This window comes from Oncorhynchus clarkii, chromosome 1, assembly GCF_045791955.1.
Source record: "Oncorhynchus clarkii lewisi isolate Uvic-CL-2024 chromosome 1, UVic_Ocla_1.0, whole genome shotgun sequence".
Classification (NCBI taxonomy): domain Eukaryota; kingdom Metazoa; phylum Chordata; class Actinopteri; order Salmoniformes; family Salmonidae; genus Oncorhynchus; species Oncorhynchus clarkii.
In genome coordinates this window covers 38,383,608-38,406,836 of record NC_092147.1, presented here as the reverse complement: position 1 = coordinate 38,406,836, position 23,229 = coordinate 38,383,608, and the positions used below count along the sequence as shown (strand labels likewise).

General features: G+C 42.3%; 1 protein-coding gene across 2 annotated transcripts in view; it reads left to right on the top strand.

Moving 5' to 3' along the window:
* The first annotated feature begins 8,682 nt into the window (after positions 1-8,682).
* LOC139406764 (guanine nucleotide-binding protein G(i) subunit alpha-1-like) overlaps positions 8,683-23,229 on the top strand; it is a 28,897-nt gene continuing 14,350 nt past the window's right edge. The window contains exon 1 of one of the 2 annotated variants that reach the window (XM_071149787.1): positions 8,683-9,114. In XM_071149787.1, coding sequence (XP_071005888.1) covers positions 8,997-9,114 — 118 coding nt within the window. In that variant the 5' untranslated portion in view covers positions 8,683-8,996. The remainder of the gene's footprint in view (positions 9,115-23,229) is intronic. The other variant, XR_011634023.1, reaches the window with a different exon arrangement.

Genomic DNA, 23,229 nt, shown 5'->3' with positions numbered 1-23,229 from the left:
AAATTTGGACCAACATATATGACTGTTAAACATTGGCTACTGTCTTCAGATATATTCATATTCCGATGTATTAACAGTGACAAGCAGCAATGGTCTGCAATGGTTATTGTTTTACGGCCGTTCTGCTGCCATAGGTGAGCCAAAAAAATGTATCCCCCGCAAAACTAGAATAGTCCCAGTAAGCAAAATTACGTTGAAAAGACATCTAAAATACGTATTTTCCAGAAGTTGAAGTTAGGTTCAATTTAGGTTCTGAATGAAAGGTGAAAAGATATTCAAATCAAATCAAATTGTATTTGTCACATGTGCCGAATACAACAGGTAGACCTTATCGTGAAATGCTTACTTACAAGCCCTTAACCAATAATGCAGTTTTAAGAAAATAAGAGTTAAGAAAATGCCAATAGTCCGGGTGGCCATTTGATTAATTGTTCAGCAGTCTCATGGCTTGGGGGTTGAAGCTGGGGGTAAGGAGCCTTTTGGACCTAGACTTGGTGCTCCGGAGCAGTTGCCAAACCAGGCAGTGATGCAACCGGTCAGAATGCTCTCGATGGTCCAGCTGTAGAACTTTTTGATGATCTGGGGACCCATGCCAAATCTTTTCAGTCTCCTAAGGGGGAAAAGGTGTTGTCGTGCCCTCTTCACAACATTCTTGGTGTGTTTGGATCATGATAGTTTATTGGTGATGTGGAGACAAAATAACTTGAAACTCTTGCTCATGTTGAGGGAGAGCTTGTTGTCCTGGCACCACACTGCCAGGTGTCTGACCTCCTCCCTATAGGCTGTCTCATTGTTGTCAGTGATCAGGCCTACCACCACTGTGTCGTCAGCAAACTTAATGATGGTGTTGGAGTCGTGCTTGGTCACGCAGTCGTGGGTGAACAGGGAGTACAGGAGGGGACTAAGCACGCACCCCTGAGGGGCCCCGTGTTGAGGATCAGTGTGGAAGATGTGCTGTTGCCTACCCTTACCATCTGGGGGCGGCCAGTCAGGAAGTCCAGGATCCAGTTGCAGAGGGAGGTGTTTAGTCCCAGGGTCCTTAGCTTAGTGATGAGCTTTGTGGGCATTATAGTGTTGAATGCTGAGCTGTAGTCAATGAACAGCATTCTCACATAGGTGTTCCTTTTGTCCAGGTGAGAAAGGGCAGTGTGGAGTGCGATGGAGATTGCGTCATCTGTGGAATTGTTTCTGGGATGATGGTGTTGATGTGAGCCATGACCAGCCTTTCAAAGCACTTCATGGCTACCGAAGTGAGTGCTTCGGGGCGATAGTCATTCAGGAAGGTTACCTTCACTTTCTTGGGCACAGGGACTATGATGGTCTGCTTGAAACATATACAGTTGAAGTCGGAAGTTTACATACACCTTAGCCAAATACATTTGAACTCAGTTTTTCACAATTCCTGACATTTAATCCTAGTAAAAATTCCCTGTTAGGATCACCACTATTTTAATAAGAATGTGAAATGTCAGAATAATAGTTGAGAGAATGATTTATTTCAGCTTTTATTTCTTTCATCACATTCCCAGTGGGTCAGACATTTACATACACTCAATTAGTATTTGGTAGCATTGCCTTTACTTGTTTAACTTGGGTCAAACGTTTTGGGTAGCCTTCCACAAGCTTCCCACAATAAATTGGGTGAATTTTGTCCCATTCCTCCTGACAGAGCTGGTGTAACTGAGTCAGGTTGTTAGGCCTTTTCAGCTTTTTCAGTTCTGCTCACACATTTTCTATAGGATTGAGGTCAGGGCTTTGTGATGGCCACTCCAATACCTTGACTTTGTTGTCCTTAATCCATTTTGCAACAACTTTGGAAGTATGCTTGGGGTCATTGTCCATTTGGAAGACCCATTTGCAACCAATCTTTAACTTCCTGACTGATGTCTTGAAATGTTGCTTCAATATATCCACATAATTTTCCGTCCTCATGATGCCACCTATTTTGTGAAGTCCATTCTGCAGCAAAGCACCCCCACAACATGATGCTGCCACCCACGTGCTTCACGGTTGGGATGGTGTTCTTCAGCTTGCAAGCCATTATGATCGTTATGGCCAAACAGTTCTATGTTTGTTTCATCAGACCAGAAGACATTTCTCCAAACAGTACAATCTTTGTCCCCATGTGCAGCTGCAAACTGTCGTCTGCCTTTTTTATAGCGATTTTGGAGCAGTGGCTTATTCCTTGCTGAACAGCCGTTCAGGTTATGTCAATATAGGACTCATTTTACTGTGGATATATAGATACTTTTGTACCTGTTTCCTCCAGCATCTTCATAAGGATTCTTTGCTGTTGTTCTGGGATTGTTTTTCACTTTTCGCACCAAAGTACATTCATCTCGAGGAGACAGAACGAGTCTCCTTCCTGAGGGTTATGACGGCTGCATGGTCCCATGGTGTTTATACTTGCGTACTATTGTTTGTACAGATGAACGAGGTGCCTTCAGACGTTTGGAAATTGCTCCCAAATTGCTCGCACTAGACTTGTGGAGGTCTACAATTATATTTCTGAGGTCTTGGCTGATTTCTTTTGATTTTCCCGTGATGTCAAGCAAAGAGGCACTGGGTTTGAAGGTCAGCCTTTAAATAAATCCACAGGTACACCTCCAATTGACTCAAATTATGTCAATTAGCCTATCATAAGCTTCTAAAGCCATGACATCATTCTCAGGAATTTTCCAAGCTGTTTAAAGGCACAGTCAACTTAGTGTATGTAAACTTCTGACCCACCGGATTTGTGATACAGTGAATTATAAGTGAAATAATCTGTTTGTAAACAATTGTTGGAAAAATTACTTGTGTCATGTACAAAGTAGATGTCCTAACCAACTTGCCAAAACTTTAGTTTGTTAACAAGAAATTAGTGGAGTGGTTGAAAAACTTCCGACTTCAACTGTAGGTATTACAGACTCGGTCAGGGAGAGGTTGAAAATGTCAGTGAAGACACTTGGCAGCTGGTAAATTGATGGCTATGAAAAATATAGATGAAAACTCTCTTGGTAGATAGTGTGGTCTACAGCTTATCACAAGGTAATCTACCTCAGGCGAGCAATACCTCGAGACTACCTTAATATTAGACATTGCGCACCAGCTATTATTGACAAATAGACACACACCCCCACTCCTCATCTTACCAGACGTAGCTGTTCTGTCCTGCCGATGCACGGAAACCCAGCCAACAGTATATTGTCCATGTTGTCATTCAGTCACGACTCGATGAAACATAGGATGTTACAGTTTTTAATGTCCCGTTGATAGGATAGTCTCAAATGGAGCTCATCCAGTTTATTCTCCAGTGATTGCACGTTGGCTAATAGAACAGATGGTAGAGGCGGCTTACCCACTCACCGACGAATTCTCACAAGGCACCCTGATCTCTGCTCCATGTATTTCCTTATTTTCTTCATGCGAATGACGGGGATTTGGGCCTTGTCTGGGAGCAACATTATATCCTTCACGTCTGACTCATTAATAAAAAAAATCTCTGTCCAGTTCATGGTGAGTAATCGTTGTTCTGATATCCAGAAGCTCTTTTTGGTCATAAGAGACGATAGCATCAACGTTACAGTGCATTTGAAAAGTATTCAGACCTCTTGACTTTTTCCACATTCTATTAAGTTTCTGCCTTATTCTAAAATGGATTCAATAGTTTTTTCCCTCATCAATCTACACACAATACCTCATAATGGCAAAGCAAAAACAGGTTTGTAGAAATTATTGCACATTTTTATTCAGACCCTTTACTCAGTACTTTGTTGAAGCACCTTTGGCAGCGATTACAGCCTTGAGTTTTCTTGGGTATGATGCTATAAGCTTGGCACACCTGTATTTGTGGAGTTTCTCCCATTCTTCTCTGCAGATCCTCTCAAGCTCTGTCAGGTTGGATGGGGAGCGTCGCTGCAAGGCTATTTTTGGGTCTATCCAGAGATGTTTGATCGGATTCAAGTCCGGACTCTGGCTGGGTTGCTCAAGGACATTCAGGGACATGTCCTGAAGCCACTCCTGCATTGTCTTGGCTGTGTGCTTAGGGTCGTTGTCCTGTTGGAAGGTGAACCTTCGCCCCAGTCTGAGGTCCTGAGCACTCTGGAGCAGGTTTTTATCAAGGATCTCTCTGTACTTTGCTCCGTTCATCTTTGCCTCGATCCTGACTAGTCTCCCAGTCCCAGCCGCTGAAAAACATTAGACCAGATCATCTTGTTTCTCATGGTCTGAGAGTCATATAGGTGCCTTTTTGCAAACTCCAAGCGGGCTGTCGTGTCTTTTACTGAGGAGTGGCTTCCATCTGACCACTCTACCATAAAGGCCTGATTGGTGGAGTGCTGCAGAGAGTTGTCCTTCTGGAAGGTTCTCCCATCTCCACAAAGGAACTCTGGAGCTCTGTCAGAGTAACCATCGGGTTCTTGGTCACCTCCCTGACCAAGGCCCTTCTCCCCCGATTGTTCAGTTTGGCCGGGCAGCCAGCTCTAGGAAGAGTCTTGGTGGTTCCAAACTTCTACCATTTAAGAATGATGGAGGCCACTGTGTTCTTTCGGGACCTTCAATGCTGCAGAAATGTTTGATACCCTTCCCAAGATCCTGTCTCGGAGCTCTAAGGACAATTCCTTTGACATAATGGATTGGTTTTTGCTCTGATATGCACTGTCAACTGTGGGACCTTATATAGACAGGTGTGCCTTTCCAAGTCATGTCAAATCAATGTAATTTACCATAGGTGGTAAATTTACTTAAATTTACTTACGTAAATAAGGTATTTCTGTTTTTTATTTGAAATACATTTGCAAACATTTCTAAAAACCTGTTTTTCCTTTTTTATGTTGGGGTATTATGTGTAGATTGATGAGGAAATTATTTTATTTATTCCATTTTAGAATAAGGCTGTAACGTAACAAAATGTGGAACAAGTCAATGGGTCTGAATACTTTCCAAATCCACTATATATACAAAATAAGTTACAAACAATGTGAAAAAACACACGAAATAGCACAATTGGTTTGGTAAAATGTCAGCCATCCCCTCCGGTACCATTCTTCTACAGTACGTTGACATCTGTGATTGGTTCAGATTTGGTCCTTACCGGACTAAAGATCTATGTCCATGGACATTGAAATCAAGGCCTGTCTGGATCTCACCAAATCTGGAACCAAACATTGACGTCTATAAATGATTTATTTTCAACTTTCAACTTTTTGGGGTACTTGCCTGTTTTCTTGTTATTTTGGCATTAATACCTGTGTCACGACTTCTGCCGAAGTTGATGCCTCTCCTTGTTCGGGCGGTGCTCGGTGGTCAACGTCGCCGGTCTTCTAGTCATCGCCGATCCATTTTTTCGTTTTCCATTTGTTTTGTCTTGTTTTCCCACACACCTGGTTCTCATTTCCCTCATTATGTGTTGTGCATTTAACCCTCTGTTTCCCCCATGTCTTTGTGTGGTATTGTTTATTCTGTTTCATGTTATGTCACTCATGGGGACACTATGTCACCGCCAAGTCTTAGGGTAGAGCTCGAAAATTCAAGCCCAATGGGAGTTGCCATAGAGTTACATTAAAAGTGCCCATCCAAGAAGGCTCAAGGTCATTGGCAACAAATAAAATGACGTCAAATCACGTTGTAGCTACAATAGCTTTGATTGAACTGTCAACATCATACTTTCAAAATCTTAGCTTGCAGTCATCATCATGAATCAAGTTGACAATCTACTGGCACATCCTTTTTAATCTTTGTCATATGAAAATAAATAATGAAAAGAAATTACAGATAAAACATATAGGTGCTCATCGGCCATTGGACATAAACACAGTAGTGGAAAAAGTAAAGATAACTTAATAGAAAATGACTCAAGTAATAGTGAAAGTCACTAGTAAAATACTACTTGAGTATAAGTCTGAAAGTATTTGGTTTTAAATATACTTAAGTATCAAAAGTAAAACTATAAATCATTTCAACTTCCTTATACTAAGCAAACCATTATTGACAGATAGCCAGGGGCACACTCCAAAACTCAGAAAGAGTTTACAAAAGAAGCGTTTGTGTTTAGTGATTCCGCCAGTTCAAAGGCAGTAGAGATGACCAGGGACGTTCTCTTGATTAGTGTGAAACTGACCATTTTCCTGTCAAAATTAAAAGAGTACTTTTGGGTGTCAGGGAATATGTATGGAGTAAAAAGTACATTATTTTCTTTAGGAATGTAGTAAATGTAAAAGTTGCCAAAAATATGAATAGTAAAGTAAAGTACAGATACCCCCCAAAAATTACTTAAGTAGTACTTTAAAGTATTTTTACTTAAGTACTTTACACCACTGCATAAACATTACACAACAAGTTGGAAATCGCAAATTCAATAATGAGGGGTTTGGAACGAATCAGTGGCTAACTGCAAGCATTGCAAAGCAATCATTATCCTGCTGTTCAGTGGAGTGGCTGTGTGGTCCCAAGTCTACGATTAAAGGTCTCTTTTCTTAGTTTAAAATTAGAAACATTCAACATTGGCCATGCTGTCAATGAAGCATGATTTGTGCCGCGCTCAAAACAACTGTTGACCTGAAACTGCAAAATCTGACTTCAGTGAGTTGAAGACAACTGGGAACTCGTGAAAATATTCCAACTCCAACTCAGAATTGTAAATCGGGAACTCAGGCCTCTTTCTAGAGCTACGACCTGAAGGTCACTGACGTCATCATGATTCAACCTTTTTTTTCAAGTTTCCACTTGTCTTGAAAGCACCATGAATCCAGAGAATGTCAGACTTTGATGATAAAGTTTGATAAACATATTTGCCCACGAAGGACCGCCGCACCACCTTCCTGTTCAAGTGAGCACAGCACAACAAGGTGAGTCCAAAAATGTACTGTATGCTGCTGCATAAATTATGTAATATGCCAGGGAGATATGTATACTCTAGCTAAAGAAGTAATACTAGTGTATGCTGTGTAGTAAGCTGTTAGTAGCCCTAATGCCTCACCCTAATAATTTGGTCTATTTGCACCTCTTAATTTTGCCTACTGTTCTGACTTGGTGGTGCACATGTAGCCTATAAACTGTTTTTGAGAAATGTAATCATTGAATATTGTAAGAGCTTTCATTGTCGGCTTATATCCCCCCTTTATTTATCCTACAGTTCTGACTTGGTGTACAGGGAGAACACTGTAAGAACAGCCCAGGTTCTGAATTCTGTCACTGTACATTTCAAAAGTGCTGAACAAATAGTTATAATGACTTCGTCCATCCTGGCTTGCTCATTCGTGTCTTAATCGAAAATACGGATTGCCCCTTATCCGCTTGTCGTCCCCTTATGCCATAGTTTGTACATCTCAGTTGTCAATAGAAAACACATTTGTTTAAGCAAGTCAGCCATATGCTTTTTTTAAAGGCAGTAAATGAGGCTGAATGAACTGTTTCACTGCTAGACAAGGCTCCGCTCGTAGCCAGGTGTAGCAGTGGTAAGATGTTGGGAACGCTGTCTGGACTCTGCTGTTGCAACAGTTTTATGTAAGCCCTAACAGTTTGTGGGCACTGTTTGTCACCGTTATAGTGCAATTAATGTATTGTTTCGTGTTGTGTTGTGTAGTAGCTTTGCTGGCATTCATCACACATTTTTGCGGGGGATGCATGCCCCACCAAGATGTACATGCTAAAATCGCAACTGACCCTATCCTGTATCCGCTACATGATTTATGTTAGATAATTTTCTTGACAGAACATTGGTGGAGCACTTCAGAGATGCGTCTCTCCAACAGCACCATGGAGAGGCGCGCTGGGAATGGACAAGCAAAATATTTAGCGCCCCTGCCTTTGACAAAGTGGTCACTGATTATCAAAGAGCGGCATCAGCGCTCACCTTAAAAAATCCACATGGCACTGGTTGAGAGAAATTGTCATTGTTTTGGGGCAGTACTATGTGAGGTTTTATGTATTGACGTTGGAGATGCGTCTTGGTCAGTTTAGCTCAGAAAATGCTACCTTCGTCAATCTGCCACCATAGGCGACCGCCTAATCCTGCCTAATGAGCGGGCCGGCCGTGCCTAGGATCCATAAAAACATTACAAAGTGTCATCATCTAATTGGCTGAGCATCTATACTGAGCACAAGCCACCCACCGCAGCCAACAAACAAACAGCCAGGCAAAGCCATTTATTAACTCAATGCCTAATCTCCATTAGTCTCCGTTAACTCTCCATAATCCATTTTAGATTACACTGGCTAGCCTCTCTGGATCCATAGGCCCTACACATTCAACCCCCAGCATTGGCGTTATAAAGCATATCATCACATAATTGAACTATAGTGTGAATTATTTGCATTGTCAAAATTAGGATTTAACATTGATGGAATACAATGACTATTATGGTGCAATAAATAGACCTTTATCCAGATATCTACCCTGTTTGTTGGCTATATACTCATATCTCTGGCCCAGGCTCTGAAACCTGGCACTGCACTATTAGGTAGGTGGGCTACTTTCTTGACTTCTGCATTTCTGTAAAGATAAAACAGAGATAGATATGATATTGCATATAATGCACGCAGCTGCTTTTTGAACCTGTCATGTATGTTATAAACTCACAGGTACAAAATGTTGCCTTCATCTCAATGGGTTCAGGGCATCACCTCAAGAGAGCAGCAATATTATCAGTTTGGTGCCAGACAGAAAATATAATTTGATGCGGGTGCTGCGCGCTATCACGCATGCGCATACATTGGGTATTTGAAGAACAGGAAACAAACCTTTCAACAGCGTAAAGAAACGTGAAAATTGTGAACGCTGCCGAAACATCAGAATACGTATACATCGGCAGATAACAGAGATAGAAACAGCAACGAAAAGTAGTTTTCAAGTGAAGTAATAGTGCTGCTGAGAAACAATTTGTTTGGCTAGCCTGGGTGCGAGGCAAGGGTTGTGTTTGAATCTCCGACTCGAGGGAGTCGCCCTCCTTTTAGCTTGTGCATGTTGAACGTTTTATCTTTTTAACTTTTACACCTTTTGGGGAATCTGCTTGAAGATGGGGTGTACTCTGAGCACGGGTGATAAGGCGGCGCAGGAGCGCAGTAAAATAATCGACAGGAATTTACGGGACGACGGGGAAAAAGCAGCACGAGAAGTCAAGCTGCTTCTGCTCGGTGAGACCAAGACGGAGTGTCGAACGAATGTTTGAATGAAAAGTTAGCTTGCTGGCTAACCTGAGCTAGCTTATATTGCTTAACTATATATCGAACAGTCTTATACAGTTGGTGTACAATAGTTTGATAGTGTTAACATTGATAACTTTGCTGAATGAAATTCAACAAATCCAAATTGCTAGCTAGTTAACGTTAGTCTAGTCAATAGCTCGCTAACAAGCTACTTAGCTAGCCCTTGTTGGATAGCGAACTACTGGCCATGCAGCTAGCCAAGTACCCCATCCTTAGTTAGCTTTTAACTGGCTAGCTAATCTCTCTCCGGTGTCACGGCCATCTAACTGTTGTCTCAATCAGGGCCCCGTTTCCCTATAGCGATGGAATTGATTCTTTTGAGTGTTTTTAACTCTGCATATTTCCTACAACGGCCGTACTGTAATTGCGTTTCCCAAAGCACCACGCAGAGAAATCGGTCGTCAAGTGCTTTGTTGGAGCATGTCTTTACTGATAGCGAGATGAAAGGGAGCGCTGCTCTCGGATCATCTTTCTCAATTCAAATATTTCCTTAATATTATAAATATTTCACACTACTGACGACGGAACATCTCCTAGAGTTTACCCAATACATTTGATAAGTCACCGATTTGGAACATTGTGCACATGTTAGGCTACACATCATGAAATGGGCATATATTGAGACAAATTAGACAGTAGCCTAAAATAAGCAAATAACTCGATTGAACATGAAATGTATTTAAACATGCCTATTTTAATAAAGTCCGTTCGCTTTTCATTTGAAGCTTCTCTTTATACGTCGCTTGTTTGTATCAGTTGCAGACATCGGCAATGTGATATTGGTAGTCAACTAGTACTCCGCGGCCACAGAGACACGGATAAACCATGTTATTCCATGTTTAGCGGAGATCTTTGTATAGAGTGACGCGGAAGGGCAGGAAAGCAACCAACTACGCATTCATGGTACTTTCAAGAGAACTGGGAGTGGGAAAATCGAGGTCAAATCGTCCGTGATCTTAGAGGCCGAAGTTTCCAACTTGGAATTCCGAGTCGGATGACCGGGGTTACACGATTTCCCCCCATGTGTTTTTTCCGTTCCCAGTTGTCTTGAACACAATTCGAAAGTCGGCCATTTCCGAACTCCCAAGTTGTTTTGGACGCGTATTGGCTGTAATGCCTAGTTTACGTCGACTGGTGATGCATTTCATTACGCCGTACATCTTCAGTCTTGCCTCGCTACCGAACGTACAAGTGGCGTGTTTGTAACGCAAGATGGCGAGCCTGGCCATTTCTTTCAAGACAGGATTCATGTATTGTTTCAGGTGACAACTTGTTTTTCCTCAACTTGTTTCTCTAACTCCATAGGAAGTCAAGCTAGCCTGCACTGTAGTGCACCTAGCTAAAGCTAGTCTAGGTTGAAGATGCCATTGTTTATGATGGTAATGCCGTTTGTTTTTGGTTATAGTTATTAGGTAGAGGTCGCTAGCTACAATCGTATCTTCAGCCTAGCTTTTAGCTAACTAGCTGCTCTGCAGTATACGCTAGCTTGACTTGCTATAAACTTTGAGGAAAAGTATCTAAACAAAACATGTTTTATTATTACCAGAAACTATATATTTATCCTGTGTTGACAGTTTGCGGTGGAATACATGAAGTTGCATGTACTTTTTTAGAACTATAAACTAATATTTTCATAAGCATATTGTTTTTCCAGTAGTATATGATTTCTTTCATTACCGATTCCTCTAACCACGTTGAGCCTCATATTGCCACAGAGAATGACACAGCAGCGTTGGTGACTGTGTACATTGACCTGGCCTAACCTCAAATTCCAAGACTTTCACAGCCTTAGTCCTGGGGCCTGATGAGGTTTTAATATAGGGCTCATCAGGCATTAATTTTCATGCCGATCGAAGCTCTAATCAAATCCAGACATTTATATGCCGGGATAATATTTTATATATTCTTGGGATGGAACATTTGTAAAACAAAGTATTCAACCATAATGTAAACTCACCCCATGCCGTACAAATGTGCGCAACCGCAACATTCAAACGCGGCTACAAAGAAAACTAATGGGACTGTTGACTTCAAAATCGGGGGTGTGAACTAGGTTTCTATTCAAGCGTTGATGGACATGGTAATGGCTCTGTAGTATTGGAGAAAAGTCGAAAAAAACAGACCCTCCCGTTACATTGGGACATGTCATGTCGGAACGTACAGCACGCATAAAGCAATTATTTCTGTCTTACAATCTCTCTCCACCAGGTGTAGCACGTCTCTCATCGTTTAGAAACAAGAAATGGACAGTGACGGGGGTAAGGGTGGGATACCTAGTCATTTTTTGCGTCGTCATTGCATGCGATCATCATTCTCAAAGCCGCTGTTTACTTCTAAGATCACTTTAGCACTGCCCGAAAAACCAGACTCAAATTCGACACAAACCTTCAAATAGGTATGTAATGACACATTATATAAACTCTTTATAGTGTTTTATTTACATTTTAGTGACGATAAGTTGGACAGATCCGAGTGATTAAGTGAAAATAAAAAAAAATCCCACACGACAGCTCTCCTTCTCATGCATTAGTTTCGCTTCCCCGTCCGCCATTTTTAAAAAGACCCGACGGGGCTCATTGCCTGCTTGAATTATGCAGAAACGGGCAGCGTTTAGGTCATGTAATTTATTCTGTTGGAAAGGGGAGAAATTGTGCTTTACAATGGTATTGACATTACAGTTGATCTGGAAGTATTACATTTTGGGGGTGCTAAAATCGGGGCAATTGTACGGACCTAGGCTATGTACGAGTTTACGTTAGTTGAAAACCCAATTTTTTTTTATTTCAAAACTTATTTGAGAGCAAAAGTGCAAGGGCAACAATATACTGTATTTGGTACAACTGTAGTGAACGTTAGAATCTAGTAGCAGCCAAATGACATCACACTAGCTAAAATATGAATCCATAACAATCTCGCTGGAAATGGACACCGATTCTTCTACTCTCCTTTTTGCTATAAATGATTCCCACAGCATAAGAATACTTTTTGTTGTCAGTCAACTACCCAAGTTATTTGTGGTGTGAAGTTCACAGGCTTTATAGTTTCTTCGTTTGCTTCCCAAATAGACTTATGTTTTGTGTATACTACTGAAATATTAGATATGTTTTATATTTTGCAATTGTATTGCTGTTGGGTTTTGTCCATAGGGACTGAACTCAAGCTCTGGATTTCTCATTTTCATTAGAAGTTTTTCTTTTTTCTTCTCCTGAGTGTTTGAAAGTGAAACCTGAAGTCCATGCGTGCTGTCTGTGTGATGTGTTTACATGCAAATACTCTGCAGCCCCCAACCTGGCTTCCCAGAAAATGTCCTTTGGCAGCTCAGGCAGTCTAGAAGAAGTGTGTACCCTTGTGCACAATTTAAGGCACATTCCAAGGAAGATGGATAGTGTCATGTTTATGATTCTGGTCTTGGGGTGGTTTTTGATACATTTTGTCAATGTAACATACAATGATTACTAGCGCTCACTAACAAGCTACAGTACATTTGCAAAAAGTGCAACCCAAAGTCACTGTAGGAAACTTCATAATAGATCATTTGGATGATAACATGGAAGTCTTCTCTAATCTTGTGATTTTAGCCTAAACTTGGATGGCCAAGATGTTAACTGAGTAGCTTGTCACTTTCCTCACCCTGTTGGTTGTCTTGATTCTCTACAACAGGCGGTTGCTTGGCAACATGCACAGGCTGGTTCACATTACCAGCTGTGAGGGAAACTGTGGGCTAAACAAATGCAACTGGGGCATAATGAAGCACTCTCACCTGACTGCTTCTGGAAGACCTAGCGCGGTTAACCAAACACGCCCGACTCAAAGACTTGGGGATTAACCAAATGTTACCTGGGCAGTGGCTCTAAGACGAGGCACGATGACCCAAACTTACATGGCTCTAAGAGTATGGGATGAATCTAACTTACCTGCCTACCCCTATGAGCCAGTAGGGTCTTTGGCACAAAGCAGCTTTCCCCCAACCATTAGGTGCTCTGCATCCCAGGCATGTTCCAGTCCAGGTCGTGTTAGTTGCAGTATCAGATCTCACACCTGGGGCATAACGCAATGTGTGTTCTATAGGGCTATCTTGGTCCACCGAAAGTCGTCTGTTCTTTCGACTAATTGATTGGTTGAAATGTTAGTGTATTTTTCCATGTAGGCACACCCTGTGTTTTCAATTAGCCCCCAATCTATGGATTTCACGATTGGGCCAGAGGTGGGCCTGGTAGGGCTTAGGCCCACAATCTTAGGAGCCAGGCCCACCTACTCAGAATGAGTTTTTCCCTACAAAAGGGCTTTATTACAGCCAAATACTCCCCAGTTTCATCAGCTGTCCGGGTGGCTTGTCTCAGACGATACCGCAGGTGATGAAGCCGGATGTTGTCCTGGGCTGGCATGGTTACATGTGGTTGTGAGCAGGGCTCGCAAATAACTTTTTCCCTCGCCATCCCAAAATTCAATTTCAACGGTCCCAAACTGAACGTGAACAGTGACAGATATATAGAGAGAGATATATATATGTGTGTGTGCCAACATGGGTCTAGGTCATTTGCAGTGGTTTTAAAGTAATTGGTGTATTTCTAAAACAGTCTATATTGCTTAAACTTGTTTATAAACCTTTTTGCATCTTAATGAAAACAGAAAAATAACCATTACATTTAATAATTATCATTGATTAATTGAAGATGTATACAATATCTCAGAACAATGTTATTGTGAACTGGTTACTGAATTAACTTAAGTTAGAGATGTTACATTCGACCACCAGCTGCCCCATTTTTAAACAAAATAGCTCAAATATAAAATGCTTTCACTTTCTCTGCTTCACCCTCGCCTTGACCTTGTTGAGAGCTTGCTAGCAGCCAGGGTCTAAAATCTAAAATTAACCTTTTGGTACACCAGCCACTGTGGCAGGTAGATAATTAAAATAAAATGCATCTAGTAGCCACAATTTTTAGCAACTAGAATATATTTAGCTGAAATTACACAAATGGATTAGCATGCATTGTAAGGTTTTGAAAACGATGTATTTATTATTAAGTAATGTGAAATATTTCATTTTTTTGTGATCCTAGCCTTTTAACCAAAATATCAGATAAGACAAATGTTCACCTTCCACTTTTTAAGGGTGGGAGGTTTCCGTGGTAATGTGACTCAAGTCATGTTTGTTCCTGAGCGATCGAGTCTGACTTGTATCCACGTTGCTTCTCTTCCCTAGCATTTTGAAAGTCTAACATTGTTTTGTTCACAAGCTAGGTTGTTTTTATTTTAAAAAATGGCCAAGGAACACAAGGACAACGTCTCACTTCAGTAGACTTACATTTCAAGTAAATTTAAACTTTTATGCCTGTGTGCAGTGCTTTTAAAAAATAAATCTGACTCTCTGTGCATCATGTGTGCACGCACAGCCCCCAGCCAGGCAGTGTTGCAGCGCAAGGCAGAAATACTTTGCACATTTTATTGTGCTTTTGGTTCAGGTCAGGTAGATGCAACCATATTCTCTAGAATATCATAGGAGCTATCCATAGCCTACATACTATGCAAATGCACATGAAACCTCAGCTCTGGGCCGGCGGGCCCGCAGACAGACTGGGAGAGTAAAATGTGTATACTAATAGGCCTATTTGCTCAACATTGGAATGATATTATACATTTCCATAACCAAAATATTTAAATTTGCGATTCCTAGGCAGCCATATCATCGTTTGAAACCTGGACGTTTTACATAGCCTATCTTACCTTGGCGCCGGAGAGGATGGCTGCTGTTTTTATTGGCTCTTAACCAGAGCTAGTTTTAGTTTTTTAACTTTGTGGAGATGATGTTGCTGCTACTGTCTTTTCTGACCGAAAAGAGCTTCTGGACATCAAAACAGCGACTACTCACCCCGAATTGGACATCTTTTTATTTTATTTTAATAAGTCGGATGGGAAGGATATACTCAACATCCTAACTATTATAGACTACAAAGGGAAGCACAGCCGAGAACTGCCCAGTGACATGAGCCTACCAGACGAGCTAAATAACTTCTATGCTCGCTTCGAGGCAAGTAGCACTGACACATGCATGAGCGCATCAGCTGTTCCGGAAGACTGTGATCACGCTCTCCACAGCTGATGTGAGTAAGATGTTTAAACAGGCCAACATTCACTAGGCCGCAGGGCCTAATGGATTACCAGGACGTTAACTCCGAGCATGCGCTGAAGAACTGACAAGTGTCTACGCTGACACTTTCAACCTCTCCCTGTCGGAGTCTGCAATACCAACATGTTTCAAGCAGACCACCATAGTCCCTGTGCCCAAGAACACGATGGTAACCTGCCTAAATGACTACTGACCCGTATCACTCACGTCTGTAGCTATGAATTGCTTTTGAAAGGCTGGTCACTGCGCACATCAACACCATTATCCCAGAATCCCTAGACCCACTCAAATTTGCATACCGCCCAAACAGATCCACAGATGATGCAATCTCTATTGCACTCCACACTGCCATTTTCCACCTGGACAAAAGGAACACCTATGTGAGAATGATATTCATTGACTACAGCTCAGCATTCAACACCAGTGCCCTCTAAGCTCATCACTAAGCTAAGGACCCTGGGACTAAACACCTCCCTCAGCAACTGGATCCTGGACTTCCTGACGGGCCGTCCCCAGGTGGTAAGGATAGGCAACAACGCATCCTCCATGCTGATCCTGATCCTAAGCACCACTGTTGTCATCGGAAAACTTATGATGGTTTTGGAGTCGTGCCTGGCCGTGCAGTCATAAGTGTACAGGGAGTACAGGAGGGAACTGAGCACACTAAGGGTGCATGCTCAGTCCCCTCCTGTACTCTGCTCACTCATGACAGCACGACTCCAACATCAAGTTTGCTGATGACACAACAGTGGTAGGCCTGATTTACAAACAACGATGAGACCGCCTATAGGGAGGAGGTCAGAGACCTGACTGTGTGGCTCAAGGACAAAAACCTCTCCCTCAACGTGATCAAGACAAAGCAGATTGTGGACTACAGGAAAAGGAGGACCGAGCACGCCCCCATTAACATCGACGGTGCTGTAGTGGTGTAGGTTGAGAGCTTCATGTTCCTTGGTGTCCACATCACCAACAAACTAACATGGTTCAAGCACACCAAGACAGTTGTGAAGAGGGCACGACTAAACCTGTTCTCCCTCAGGAGACTGGAAGTATTTGGCATGGGTCCTCAGATCCTCAAAGTTCTACAGCTGCACCATCGAGAGCATCCTGACTGGTTGCATCACTGCCTAGTATGGCAACTTCTCGGCATCTGACCGCAAGGCACTACAGAGGGCAGTGTGTACGGCCCAGTACATCACTGGGGTCAAGCTGCCTGCCATCCAGGACCTCTACCAGGCGGTGTCAGAGGAAGGCCCTAATAATGTTCAATGACTCCAGCCACCCTAGTCATAGACTGTTTCTCTAAGTCTAGGTCCAAGAGGCTTCTTAACAGCTTCTAACCACCCCCCCCCCAAGCCATAAGACCTGAGGTTCTAATCAAATGGCTACCCAGGCTATTTGCATTGCCCCCCACGTTGCTGCTACTCTGTTGTCTAAGCATAGTCACTTTAACTCTACCCACATGTACATATTACTTAGACACCGGTGCCCCTTGTATTTAGCCACATTGTTATTTTACTGCTGCTCTTTAATTATTTGTTATTCTTATCGCTTATTTTCTGTATTTTTTTTAATGGCATTGTTGGTTAAGGGCTTGTAAGTAAGCATTTCACTGTTAGGTCTATACCAGTTGTATTCCTTGCATGTTGACGCATACGATTTGATTTTAATAGCCTACAGCCAAAATCTGACCATAGATAACAAGCAAAGATTTCCTGATATGCCATTAAAACCAGCATTTATTCTACTATCCAAAGGCAGTAAGGCACAATCCTTGTTACATTTTTAGATATTCCCTCTAAGTTTCTACAATTAGGCTGTATATCCATCCCTGTCACATAAATTTAAAAACGCTCGCATCAGGTGCGTGTTTTAGAATGGTGTTCTCCCATAATAGCATTTTGGAACATTCACGCAAATGGCTGAGATGAGGGAACACATTGCAGCGCCTGTAATGTAAATTATTCATATTTTATCAATTTTTAAGCTATATGTTGTGATTTTTTTCATCACTCTTCTTTGTTTAAACATTTTAGTATGGCAAATCAAATCAAATAAAATTTATTTATATAGCCCTTCGTACATCAGCTGATATCTCAGTGCTGTACAGAAACCCAGCCTAAAAACCCAAACAGCAAGCAATGCAGGTGTAGAAGCACGGTGGCTAGGAAAAACTCCCTAGAAAGGCCGAAACCTAGAGAGGAACCAGGCTGTGGGGTGGCCAGTCCTCTTCTGGCTGTGCCGGGTGGAGATTATAACAGAACATGGCCAAGATGTTCAAATGTTCATAAATGACCAGCATGGTCAAATAATAATAAGGCAGAACAGTTGAAACTGGAGCAGCAGCACGGCCAGGTGGACTGTGGACAGCAAGGAGTCATCATGTCAGGTAGTCCTGGGGCATGGTCCTAGGGCTCAGGTCCTCCGAGAGAGAGAAAGAAAGAAGGAGAGAATTAGAGAACGCACACTTAGATTCACACAGGACACCGAATAGGACAGGAGAAGTACTCCAGATATAACAAACTGACCCTAGTCCCCCGACACACAAACTACTGCAGCATAAATACTGGAGGCTGAGACAGGAGGGGTCAGGAGACACTGTGGCCCCATCCCCGGACAGGGCCAAACAGGAAGCATATAACCCCACCCACTTTGCCAAAGCACAGCCCCCACACCACTAGAGGGATATCTTCAACCACCAACTTACCATCCTGAGACGAGGCTGAGTATAGCCCACAAAGACCTCCGCCACGGCACAACCCAGGGGGGGGGGGGGGGCAACCCAGACAGGATGACCACATCAGTGAATCAACCCACTCAGGTGACGCACCCCCTCCAGGGACGGCATGAGAGAGCCCCAGTAAGCCAGTGACTCAGCCCCTGTAATAGGGTTAGAGGCAGAGAATCCCAGTGGAAAGAGGGGAACCGGCCAGGCAGAGACAGCAAGGGCGGTTCGTTGCTCCAGAGCCTTTCCGTTCACCTTCCCACTCCTGGGCCAGACTACACTCAATCATATGACCCACTGAAAAGATGAGTCTTCAGTAGAGACTTAAAGGTTGAGACCAAGTTTTTGCATCTCTGACATGGGTAGGCAGACCGTTCCATAAAAATGGAGCTCTATAGGAGAAAGCCCTGCCTCCAGCTGTTTGCTTAGAAATTCTAGGGACAATTAGGAGGCCTGCGTCTTGTGACCGTAGTGTAGGTATGTACGGCAGGACCAAATCAGAGAGATAGGTAGGAGCAAGCCCATGTAATGCTTTGTAGGTTAGCAGTAAAACCTTGAAATCAACCCTTGCCTTGACAGGAAGCCAGTGTAGAGAGGCTAGCACTGGAGTAATATGATCAAATTTTTGGGTTCTAGTCAGGATTCTAGCACTAACTGAAGTTTATTTAGTGCTTTATCCGGGTAGCCGGAAAGTAGAGCATTGCAGTAGTCTAACCTAGAAGTGACCAAAAGCATGGATTAATTTTTCTGCACCATTTTTGGACAAAGTTTCTGATTTTTGCAATGTTACGTAGATGGAAAAAAGCTGTCCTTGAAATGGTCTTGATATGTTCTTCTGGCACCACTGCCTTATGCACTTTTGCGGCACAAAGGTGTTTAGGGACCTTGGAGAGAATGCAAGAACTTTAAACTATTTTCGATGCAAAATTTCCAAATTACATCAGTTTGACCGGTTTGTAAGTTAATAGAAGGTTGTGAAAACAACCCAACATATTTCTGCTAAGATTTCAGTTTAGCTTGGATGCATATTTTATGTGGTTTGAAATAGTATCAATCTTTATAAGCAAGTTTATCATAACTGCACATTCACTCAAGATGCTGAAAGAAATCACGTTTCTTCACTCGTGTTCCTGAATAACGATTACGCTTACATTTTGGTATATCACTTTACTGCAAGAAATGGTCTAGATTTCAGTTCCCCTTTAACACCTCTGAACAGTAGGCTACAGTTCCATTGACGTGCCATAGGCCTGCGTGCCTTCAGAAAGTATTCATACACTGGCTTATTCCACGCTTTTGTTGTTACAGCCTGAATTCAAAATCTATTAGTCTCATCTACACAGTACCCCATAATGTCAAACCCAACCATTTTTTTGTTGACATTTTTGCCTGCATTTGGCTTAGGGGTGGACGATATGCAGTAAAATTCAAATCACTATTTTCCACTGTCCGCACAATAACAATATATATTTTTTTAATTGAGTGGCAGAACGACAGATTTTCACCTTGTCAGCTCGGGGGATCCAATCTTGCAGCCTTATAGTTAACTAGTTCAATGCAATAACGACCTGCCTCTCTCTCGTTGCACTCCACAAGGAGACTGCCTGTTACGCAAATGCAGTAAGCCAAGGTAAGTTGCTAGCTAGCATTAAACGTATCTTATAAAAAACAATCAATCATAATCACTAGTTAACTACACATGGTTGATGATATTACTAGATATTATCTAGCGTGTCCTGCGTTGCATATAATCTGACTGAGCATACAAGTATCTGACTGAGCGGTGGTAGGCAGAAGCAGGTGAGTAAACATTCATTCAAACCAGCAGCTCTTCATTGTACGTCAAGCATTGCGCTGTTTATGACTTCAAGCCTATCAACTCCCGAGATGAGGCTGGTGTAACCGAAGTGAAATGGCTGGCTAGTTGGCGCACGCTACTCTCTCTGAGCCTTGGGGTGGTTGTTTCCCTTGTTCTGCATGGGTAACGCTGTTTCGATGTGGTGGCTGTTGTCGTTGTGTTGCTGGTTCGAGCCCAGGGAGGAGCGAGGAGAGGGATGGAAGCTATACTGTTACACTGGCAATACTAAAGTGACTATAAGAACATCCAATAGTCAACGGTTAATTAAATACAAATGGTATAGAGGGAAATAGTCCTATAATTCCTATAATAACTACAACCTAAAACTTCTTAACTGGGAATATTGAAGACTCCTGTTAAAAGGAACCACCAGCTTTCATATGTTCTCATGTTCTGAGCAAGGAACGTTAGCTTTCTTACATAGCACATATTGCACTTTTACTTTCTTCTCCAACGCTTTGTTTTTGCATTATTTAAACCAAATTGAACATGTTTCATTATTTACTTGAGGCTAAATAGATTTAATTGATGTATTATATTAAGTTAAAATAAGTGTTAATTCAGTATTGTTGTAATTGTCATTATTACAAATACAAAAATAAAAAAAATAAAACAATTCGGCCGATTTAATCGGTATTGGCTTTATTGGTCCTCCAATAATCGGTATCAGCGTTGAAAAATCATAATCGGTCGACCTCTAGTCTGTATGTTTCTCAGTTCACCATGTAACAGTTCACTACAAGTTCTGTCCCAGGAACACCAGCCTATTGACAGTTTCTGGCTTCAAAGTTGCCCTGTGGTTTGTGACCACACTGCCCCCAGTGCTAAATGCCCTCTGAGGGTGAACTTGTGGCAGGGATGCCTAATGTAAGAAGCTTCCAAGACTCTACAATCGACTTATTTGCTGATTGTGGAGCAGTGGCAGCTTCTTTCTCTGTCTTGTCCTCTTCAAGAGCGAAGTCTCCCACAGCTGTGTTCCCTACCAGGAAGGCTTCTGTCTCGGAGGCAGTTCACCTCCACCAGCTTCTCGGTGGTCATGAACCTTGGATCCAGAAAGGTAGCCATGATGAGCAGCTCATCTGTTTCAGGGTCGGTCGGTGTATATGTCATTCAAGTAATTGAGGACCCTCATCTTAATCTCTCGGGTCAGTTTGGCTTCGCCTTAATTTGATTTCAGAACATCGTCTTAAGCAACATGGAGAACCGGCTTCAGGTAAGACACACACGTATGTCTCTCCTGACAGGGCATCTGTGAAAAGCTGGAGAGGCTTAAGTGCTGCCGTGGACTTGTGTGATGGCCTTTTCCTGCTCCAGGACTCTTTCCATCTGCAGTCGGGATTCTGTGATGTGCTTGTGGAGGGGCAGGCTCAGTTTATCCTGTGCACTTGTCAGGGCCTTCTGCCTCTTCCAACTCTGAAAATGTGCTGAACACTTGCTCACTTCTGTGTCCTGGGAAACCCGAGGTTAGTTTTGGACGCTCCTCTCTGAAAAATTAAATGGTGAGAAATAATTACGTATGAATCACAATCATTCAATAGAAATAACATTGCATCTGATGTAATTATTTATTTATCCGTTATTTTACCAGGTAAGTTGACTGAGAACACGTTCTCATTTGCAGCAACGACCTGGGGAATAGTTACAGGGGAGAGGGGGATGAATGAGCCAATTGTAAACTGGGGATTATTAGGTGACTGTGATGGTTTGAGGGCCAGATTGGAATTTAGCCAGGACACCGGGGTTAACACCCCAACTCTTACGATAAGTGCCATTGGATCTTTAATGACCTCAGAGAGTCAGGACACCCGTTTAACGTCCCATCCGAAAGACTGCACCCCAGTGTCCCCAATCACTGCCCTGGGGCATTGGGATATTTTTTTAGACCAGAGGAAAGAGTGCCTCCACTGGCCCTCCAAACCACTTCCAGCAGCATCTGGTCTCCCATCCTGGAACTGACCAGGACCAACTCTGCTTAGCTTCAGAAGCAAGCCAGCAGTGGCATGCTGCTGGTAATTACAACAATTTACAGCATGGACACTGGACTTGATTACAAATTTAATTCATCTATAGATTTACATAGCGCTCTCACAATCACTACAGCTGTATGTTGCTTTAGAAAACATTTATTGAGTAGGCTATTAGGATGTATTGAAACCATAGGCTAATGTATCAATTATAAATAAAAGCAATGTCATGTTTGTATATTGCACACTCTTACAAATTATAGATTTGCATAGCTGTATATATTTGGCTTAATGTATAAGAAGGATCCGACAGGGTAGTCAGCTATAACTTCTAAGCAGAGATCAGGAATACAATAGTTGTGTATTTTAAGTTATTTTTCTACGAGACTTTACCGCTAGCAATGTGTAGCCTGTCTGAAATACCCTAGTCTTGTCCATTTGTTCAGCTCCAATGCTTTGGCGGTGTTCTGTCGGTAGTCATACATACTTTGCGCTACTCTTTCAAGCCCCAGGATGAAAATGCATCCCTCAGCACAGATCAGTCTGAGTAGACTTTGCAAATTCACTGTCAAGCAGCCTCTGAGTGTTAAGAGGGAAAATGGAGCAGAGCTTCGCCACAGGTATGCTTGTAACTTTACAGCAAAGACAACTGCTTGTCTCTAGCCTAAACGGTGCTTGCTTTCTGCTCATTTTATAGAAATTCACAAACCATGTTGCGGGCCGTTTTAAATTAATCCCGGGTCACAGATGGTTTTGATAACAAACGTTCAGCTATGTTAACTAGCTAGCTAACAACCTATTAACTTGACAATAAGTTTAGGCACATTTTGATTTGGCACAGGAAAAGAGAAATGTTCTGCTACCCATGAGTAGTGCTTCAAAAGGTTGTTCATATAGGCCTAAACTATATATCAATTTCTTTCTGGTGCGTAATATTTAAAAAGGGAGCAATGTGTGTTTGTGAGCGACAGGTGTGTATGAGAGTGAGGGAGACGGTGTGTGTGTCTGTTATCTGAAGAGTGACAGTTTCATGCAGTGTTTTCTCCTTACTGACACAATGACATGCAGATCATTTATACGTGTATATCACAGGAGGTTTGTGGCACCTCAATTGGGGAGTACGCGCTCGCGGTAATGGCCGGAGTGGAATAGTGTCAAACATGGTTTCGATGTGTTTGCCATTCCAGCCATTTATTATGACCCGTCCTCCCTTAAGCAGCCTCCACTGATGTATATTCCTTCCTCTCATTCCTCCAGCCAAATCACAGGTAGGCCTTTGCAAATATTAGCAAATCTGCCTCTCTATGCCGTATTCTATTATACACTGAACGTTGTGAAGTTCAGTTCAATGTGTAGTATTGAGTGG